The 8,742-nt window shown below is 35.1% G+C and overlaps 1 protein-coding gene across 1 annotated transcript; it reads right to left on the reverse strand.

Annotated features, from left to right (window-relative positions):
* Positions 1-1,276: 1,276 nt before the first annotated feature.
* Positions 1,277-7,758, reverse strand: LOC112742259 (probable pectate lyase 8). Its single transcript, XM_025791498.3, has 7 exons — positions 7,518-7,758; positions 7,213-7,266; positions 6,804-6,875; positions 2,742-3,384; positions 2,557-2,660; positions 1,961-2,099; positions 1,277-1,836 (listed from the first exon to the last, which is right to left on the reverse strand). The coding sequence occupies exons 1-7, from the start codon at positions 7,625-7,627 to the stop codon at positions 1,615-1,617; spliced, it is 1,344 nt and encodes a 447-aa protein (XP_025647283.1). The 5' UTR covers positions 7,628-7,758; the 3' UTR covers positions 1,277-1,614.
* Between the last annotated feature and the right edge of the window lie 984 nt (positions 7,759-8,742).

An 8,742-nucleotide genomic window follows, 5' to 3' on the forward strand; every position in this document is an offset into this window, starting at 1 on the left:
GCTGAGACCCCATCACCTTTTGAGCACATCTCGAATACTTAGTATCCGATATCAGCACTTATACATATCTCGGGTGTACCTAGGATGTAACTCACCGTCACCCTATCATAACATGGTGTCATAGCATCCAAGATATGACCATTCTGGGGTTACCCCTCAACATCCAAAAAATGTCTCATGATACATTTTCGTAATTACCTCACCGTTTATTCATTTTCATAAATATTATATTTATTTAATTTAAATATAAAAAAATCGAGAATTAGAATTAATAAAAAATATATTTATGATTATTACAGACGGCAACGCCGTCAACGCAACAGAATTAATTAAATATTTTATAATTAAATTTTAGCAATATATTTTACGGACGGTCAAAGCGTCAATACGAATAATCAATTTTACCGATGAAGTTGTGGCATCGTTAAAATTGGTCTTTTATCAATGGAGATTTCACCCACATATGTATACCGACGATGCCATTAGTATAATTCGACATACTTGTAGTGGAAGTTCTTGTTTTTGTCCAAAACAATGGTCAGAAGTCTTCTCATTTTTGTTTAAAAACAACAATGGCCCACGAGTGCAAACCGAGCTGCACCTCATGATCAACAATGGTCAGAGAAGCCTTCTGTTTTTGTCCAAAACAAATTAAACGAGCTCTCTGTAAAGCCGTCAGTATAATTTGACATTCTTGTAGTGAAAGTTCTTATTTGCCAACTAATTTTCTCCAATGTTCTAAAGCTCTACTTCATGATCAACAACGGTCAAAAGCCATCTCATTTTTGTCCAAAACAAATTAAACGAGCTCTCTGTAAAGCCGTCAGTATAATTTGAAATTCTTGTAGTGAAAGTTCTTATTTGCCAACTAATTTTCTGCAATGTTCTAAAGCTCTACTTCATGATCAACAACGGTTAAAAGCCATCTCATTTTTGTCCAAAACAAATTAAAAAGCTTAAGAGTGATAACCCGGCTCCACTTCATGGTCAACAGTGATCAGAAGCCTTTTTATTTTTGTCACCCATAGATATGTTAGAGTGCATCAGCTTATCGTTTAATTCTTTTGCACATGCTTTTGAACCAATATATAAAGATTTGAAGTTTCATAGTTCTTTTTTATGTGAGATTAAGTTTGATAAACAATGCAACCATAATATACAACATTAATAACTAAGTTATATCTATGACTAGTTAAAAGATTTAAATCTTCAAGAATCATTTGTAGCAACAATCTTGAAGAGACAATGTTTAATTAACTTGAATGCTTAGAGGCGGTGATGACTTCAATCTTATCAAGTTTGATTTAATTGTTAAACAATTTGATAACATTCGACATAAAATGTACAATATTTTTCCAATATCTAACTAGTGAAAAGAAAAAGTAAGAAACAGTAGGTATGACCAATTGCTGCAATACTCACTCAATATATCTGTAACAACGCAATAATAAGAGAAGGAATGGAAAGTAGGAACTTTCTTTCTGCATTCCTTTCCTACATCCCTCTCTCTCTCTCTCTTTCTCTCTCTCTCTCTCTTCTGTGTTTAATATTTTTCACTTTTCCTAATTGAGTTTTCCTTTGTTTGTATTGGTGGCTGGTAGTGTTTGCATATTATTAACACATGAAACCCCTGCGGCAGTTAAGAACACCAGCAGCAGAGGTAAGAGTTCCAACCAAAGAAGAAGATTTGGCCCCCAAACTTGAGGCTCTAGCATAGCTAGCTGCATTTCCTGCTCCTGATGAAGTGAAATAGGCACCATTCAACATAAGGTCTCCATCAGACCTCCAATTCCATTTTTTCCATGTGGATTCTGTTGTTAATACTCTCTTTGTCACCTGTGAAGATCCGTTTTCCCACGTTTCAATGATAAAAGTTTTGTTTCAACATCATGATCAACTGAATGCCACTGCTAATTAATGTTAATGTACACGCTTAGTACTAAGTAACCAAGTTAATTACCTCCTTAGCAAAATGATCCAGAGGGGCAAGGTATCTATTGCCTTGGCTGTTAATTGTGGGATCGGCACTGCCACCAATTGCATACATTTCCCAGTGGGTATAATCATTGTTTACCACGTGAAAATATCCATGTCTACACCTGCAATTCCGATGATCAATTAATCCATTGCTAGCACAAGTTTCAGAAGCATGCAGAATTATTTATCACTCAATTACCATCTTTTTTCAAAGTCACTCATTTTATTATTATTATCATTAATTTATTAAAGAAAAAAAATTCTATTTCATTCTTTATTTGGTTATACTTTGAGACTCTGTTCTCATTAATGAGTTTTTTGTTGGACGAACATATTATTTACCTTTTCATGCCTAATGCTGTCAATTTTAAAATGGACCTCCCAGAGCCCAGCACTAATATAAGATAACAAAAACGGGGAATTTAAAATAACAAATAAAAAACAGAAATTAAGAAATCCCAAGATTTAAGTGACCTAATCCAAGATGATTTACCAATATGAGAATATCAATTAATAATAATAAACATCACCACCATCATCATCATCATGACTTTGGACAAAACTTTCAGTATTAGTTACCTTGGCATCCTTTGGACTAGACCCTCCCCAAAATGGTTATAAGCAATGGTGACTTGCATCTGCTTGTCTCTTACATAAGAATCACTATGGCCCAGTAACATAACCTGAAACAAAATATTTCAATCCAAGCTAAGCAACCATCCTAATTCCTAATTTGAGGAAAACAGTTTTTAACATTGTCTTACCTCATTGTGGTGAGTGAAGTAGTTGTTAGAAATTGTAATGGCAGTAGATCCCATAATGGCATCAATAAGCCCATCAGAGCAATTAGACAGGGAGTTATGGTCAATCCAGATATGGCTGGCGCCGAAGATAGAGATGCCGTCACCGTCAGCGAGGGTTCTCCAGCCGTAATGCGAAGGAGAGCTGCGAACCATGGCGTTACCGGTTTGGATGCAGTCGTGGATGTGGATGCCGTGGATGATAATGTTGGTGACGAACTGGACGGTGATGCAGGCACCGTGGGCGATATGGACGTTGAAGCCGCGGCCGTCAATTGTCTTGAAGCTGTTCATGATGAGCTCTTGCTTGAGTGTGATGATCATGTCTCGCTTGAACACGATCCAGAGAGGCCTGTCTTGGATCACGGCATAGCGGAGGGTGCCGGGCTTCGGGTTCACGGCGTCGTCGTCGGATGGGTCCGTGACGACATAGTAATGGCCGTCGCGGCCTCCGATAGCGTTGCGGCCGAAGCCAATGGCGCAGGTGGCGAGGCGCTTGCGTCGGAGGTACCAGCTGCGGTCGCAGCGCCAGCAGTCGTCTATTGGGTTCCCGGTCCCACATGAGAAGAAGTTCAGATTCCTTCTTACCGTGTGATTGCGGATGCTCCTGTTCCCAAAATTAAAGAATAAAAAAATAAGAAGACTAGCTTATGCATGCACTTTTTTGTGTGTTTAGTTGACTGGTATCATATGCACTTTTTTAACAATCACGTAATCATCACCTTTAATAATTATGCATTATTTATGATCTTTTGGATGATTTCATTTTGTTAAATTATATATCCAAAATAATTAAAAGACTCTCTAATTTAAAATTTAAAAGTATTATGTAGTGAACATAAAAAAATTAATTATTAAAAAATTATATATAAATTAATTTAATTTAATTTTAATATATTTATATTTTAATATATATTTTATATTAATAATTAATTTTAATATACAGTTAGCACAATTGTACTCGAATAGTAAAGAAAAAAGCATAGCATACCAGGAATACCTCCCAAATTGGATTGACAGTATATAAATATTAAATCTACTGAATATAGTGTCAGCAGTATGCATTAATTGAAAATATCATATATTTTTTTATTTTATCATTTTTTTAATAGGGAATTTTTTTTTTTTTTTTTGAAAACAGAAAGTAAAAATTATATAGTAAAAGATGAATTATGATTAGATTAAACTCACTTTCCATATAATTTTACATGGCCTGATGACTTGTTTTTGAAAAGAATAATAGTTTCAAAACAATTATTATACTACATAAAATATATTATTTTAGTTTTTTTTTTTTTAACTTTGACAAAATTGATAATTCATCATAATTTCGTATAACTAGTAGTAGGACCTTATCGTACATATGTTTTCTATATATTTTATAAAAAGAATCTAAATATAATTATCTTAACACTAATAGTTTCCTCATAAAAGAATGTTAAATTATTCCAATGCCACCTTAATAAACATTTGAGCGATAATATTTAAACGTGAATTAAAATATCAAACTCAATTAAATGCTTAAAAATTGTTTAATAAGGAAGTTCAGGCTTACACTGTACCAAGTCACATGTTTGAACAGTGATTACATTATCGAAGCCCCAGACCAACCACAGATGAGACTAGATCATGTGGGTCTACATTAATCACGAATACGGATAGAATGATATGGTGCATACGGAAAATCGGGGGTTGGCATCTTACCTCATTTTCCCTACTACAAATAAATGCCAACGTCGTGGTGGTGGTGGTGGTGGTTTGGGGGGTTTGTTTTTGCATAGTTTATGTACCTTGGGTGTCGGTGGTGCAAGCCAAAATATTTATTCATTAATTCCTGAATATAAGTCATTTTCATTTATTAGGCTCATGGAGGTCTCGTTGAATAATGTAGATGTGTCAGACACTAGCTTCCTAGATGAGCCAAAAAATAAAAATACAAGCTATGTATAGAAAGCGTGTTGCGGTAAAGTGAAATTAAATTAGATCTGATGTGTTCTTGTAGACAGGCTGGAGAAGCTGGAGACAGGTAGCCCATCCATATGGCTTCCCCACGAGGGAGGTTGTGGAGACTGCATAATTCTTTTGATAATCTGAGTTGAACATTGTGTTTTGTTCTCTATAGGTGATGGAATTAAAAGATAATAAGGAGGGTTAAAGGCATTTGATAATAACATGCACAAACTTTACTCTGTTGGTATGTGACTGCAATTAGGACCTTATGATCTGTGAGAAATGGATGATGCATGCAACTAATTTATCCATGATCTATAATAGTGATCCACTGGTATTGAACAATCCCCTGGGATTTGGAAGAATTTCAAGTAATTGGAAAAAATGTTCTTTCAAACTAAAGAATGAAAAACTATGGATGATGAATAGAATCCATAATTTGATCTAATTAATGATAGTTTGATGTTTAAATTGATGCACACCAACTGTTGTTTGTTGGCAAATAATATTATTGCATTGGTTGCTACAACGTATTCCCGGGCATATTTACTCTCAGATTAATTTGGAATTGATAGTGCACTTGATAAATTTAGAAAAAGTGAGAATAAAATTAAAAAAAAGGACATATTTTATCAAAGCAGACATGGGAGAATGTAGCTTTTACTTTCACCATTAGCTAGTTTCAACCAATGAATGTGACAAGGAAAAAGAATGAAGGGGGACCGCTAAGCTTCAATGTAATGAGGAAATTAATTGAGTCATCTGTTTAGTTAAGGAAAAGTGACTCGTCAAATGATGTTATGAAACTTCGAATTTAGAATTTTAGGTATCAATATAGGAATTGTGATTGGAAAATCTTTTTTGGATAGAAAAAAAAAAAACAAGAAATTTATTATGAGCGATATGGCCGGATCTCAAGACATTTGCACGTGCTTCAGCTGGCCAATACAATACATAGACTTCGAGCTTTTTTTAAGAGATCTCATCTAAGTACGTAGAACATGGTGGTCGATTCCTTAGAACTATGAAAAGGAACTTCAGAACGTGATGAAGAGTTAGTAAAGCTAGAATTATATTTCTGAGTATAATATGAAGCGAGAATTTTGATGATTTGTGGTACGGCAAGTATGAGGAATATATTTTGATAATTTAGGGAACTATTTTTTTTTTCCAACTAACATTAATTAACTTTAAAATTAATTGATTTATTTTAATTTTAGACTATAAAATCATAAACTATTAATTTTAAATTATAAATATAAACTTTCAAATTTTTTAATATTAATTAATTAAAAACTAATTCTTTGTATTTTCTTTGGTGAGTATAAAAAATGTTTAATAACAAAAAAGAATTAATCAAAAATAGGGAATCAGTTGCTGATGCTAGCACATAGTTTAGGTGTATGCGTATTTATTTGATAAAATATCTGAGGTATAAAATATAAACTTCCGTTAAATAGGACATCTAAAATTAATATTTAAGGAAAATAAATTTGCAATAATAATGTATGTAAAGTTTCCGAACAAATTATTGTGTAATCGCTTTTAATTTTTGTCATTACACACACTACTTGCATACTGTTAGGGAGGGAGGAATATTGCTTCCTCATCATCAAACCCAAATCACGGACACTTTACTCACTTTTATTAACATTTGGATAGTTGTATTATATATTCACTTTGATTGGGTTTCATAGGGCAAAACTTACAACCCTTCCTTTCTTCTAAAAAATGGCTTAAATAAATGTGAAGTTATTAAAGGGTATTCTTCTCTATTGCGACTATTTCCTCAATCATTATTAGTTTACTACTACTACAGTATATACTACTTCCAGACCAAGTGGGTTTGCCGTCTTGAATATTGAATTTACTTATTCATTATTAATTAATGATCATCTGATTTCTTTCTTCCAAGACAATAATATAAAATCTAATTAATCAATGACATGCCTTATGAATAGGAAGGACGAACCAATTATATAACCAGAAATTAGAAAACAAGCAACACTCACAGTGTAGCTCAATAATTTTATATACAAATTAAATATATTTGAGAGAGAGAGTTAGAAACATTACATATCAACCATAGAAGCTATCTCCTCTGGATTATCAACTGCATGCAAATTTGATGAATCATCATTACCTGACCTGAAATTTTTGTAGACAACAATTTAAAGATCACTGCATGAAATAACAAGAAATAGCACAATATCAGATAACGAACTGAACACATGAAACGACACCGTTTACAGCCTAAAATGACTACAATATCCCCCTAATAACATTATTTTAACGCTTCAGTTTTTTCAGATCGGATCTGAGGGTCCTCGATTGTTTCATTTATGAGATACTAACCCCTGCAACTCCAACACATTCCAATCTAACGGGTGTTACAGCTCAATTCTACTGATGGACGGTCGTCATGGAATGGAAAATTCTACGCCGTCAGTGAAAAGCTCATAAGAGGGAAAAACAAATAACTAACCTTTTCGCCATTGGCGAATTCTCCAAGCTCTGCGAATTCGCTTCTCCTACATTGCTGTTCATTCCACCCAAACATCACCGAAATTCAGAGAGACAACATGTCGCAAACCACACTCACTAGAGTTATTACATTCTTTCTAATAATTGACGAAACTAAAAATAAAGAAGTAAAATTTGAGGATGAAAAACAAGCAAAAAAGTTTCTGTTACAATTGCATAAATCAATAAACTCACGAAGCATGTGGAAGAAGTTCGAAGCTCCATTTTTTTTAATTTTATGTTTTCGCTCTTTCTCTGCAAAATTACCTTGATTCTGTGATCTGTTTCTCGTTGTAGTTGCTTGCATTGGCGCCAATTAAAAGCAGCGCGAGCAGAACGCAGAGGGAGATGAAGCATCGCAGAGACTGAACCTCCATTGTTGTATGTTACAGCTTTTCCTTATGCTTTGTTGTGATCGTGTTCTCTCACTCTCTGAGAGAGGGAACACAAAGTAGTGTGGTGTTGTGTTTCTCGAGAAGGAGGAGGAGTGGGAATTGAGCCAGGGAGAAGATGCAGGGATTGGGAGGGTTTATATATAGGGGACATAATAGAGTGAGCTTGCTTAACCATGGTTAAGTGCACCATGCAATTTAGTAATCAGGTTTAATCTAACTTACCATTGCGGCACCGTTGCCTAACTGCCATTAACTGCTTTCTGCGTTGCTTATATCTCTCTTACCGACGTGGCATGTGGAATTCTCCTCCCTCATGACTCATGACTCATGACATGTGCCTTCGGGCTTTTTTTTATTTAAATAAAATAAATAACTTATGAAAAGTGTTACGTAGACAATGATTATCTTAAACAACATGAACAATGAATCCTAAAAATTGGTTCAATTAAACTAATAATACAGCACACCTGTAACCCCCCTCGTAAATTTTAATTTTAATCATCCTAATTACTAATATCATAATCATCCCACCCACTCTTCCTTTTTTTGACCTAGCAGTAAAAACTTTTCTCCTACCCCTAATTGAAACGGCGTTCACGAAGGAGATCCCCTCACAACCGGGCTTCCATCTGTACTGCTTGCCGTCGTCCAGCATGCCTGTCGCCGCAGCAATCATCCTCCGGAGCGCCTCCATTGTGTAGACGAGCAGTCGTCGCGTGGACCTCGCCCAGCCGCAACCTGCGACCTCTTCTAACGGCCAGCTCCTGAGCTTGAAGTCCCGGCGTGTTCGCGTCGCCTGTGGTCTTTCGCCGACAATCCCAGAGCAACCGTCGTGTGTGCATGTTCGCCCGCATCGAAGGTAAGTCCACGGCTAGCTGTTCCTTCACTGATTAAATGTTTATAGTACTTTTTTTGTTAGGTTGCATTGAACTGTTTTGCTGCTTTTGGGCATTGCTGGGTGTGTTTGACTTCTGGAAGTGTTTGTTAACATAAGGAAAAGAAAAAGAACAATGACCGGTTGATATTGTTGAGAAGCCTGTTTTTCTTGTCTTATTTTTTAGTGGTTGACTGAATTTGGATTTGTTTTATCTCCGTGT

Source organism: Arachis hypogaea, chromosome 14 (assembly GCF_003086295.3).
Source record: "Arachis hypogaea cultivar Tifrunner chromosome 14, arahy.Tifrunner.gnm2.J5K5, whole genome shotgun sequence".
Classification (NCBI taxonomy): domain Eukaryota; kingdom Viridiplantae; phylum Streptophyta; class Magnoliopsida; order Fabales; family Fabaceae; genus Arachis; species Arachis hypogaea.

What these genes read in the sequence shown, in the direction of transcription:
- LOC112742259 (XM_025791498.3), bottom strand. Translation starts at nt 7,627, where the DNA reads ATGGAGGTTCAGTCTCTGCGATGCTTCATCTCCCTCTGCGTTCTGCTC. An exon ending in AAACAGATCACAGAATCAAG is followed by an intron (nt 7,267 to 7,517) that starts GTAATTTTGCAG and finishes TGGAATGAACAG; the next exon opens with CAATGTAGGAGAAGCGAATT. An exon ending in ACTTCACTCACCACAATGAG is followed by an intron (nt 2,661 to 2,741) that starts GTAAGACAATGT and finishes ATTTTGTTTCAG; the next exon opens with GTTATGTTACTGGGCCATAG.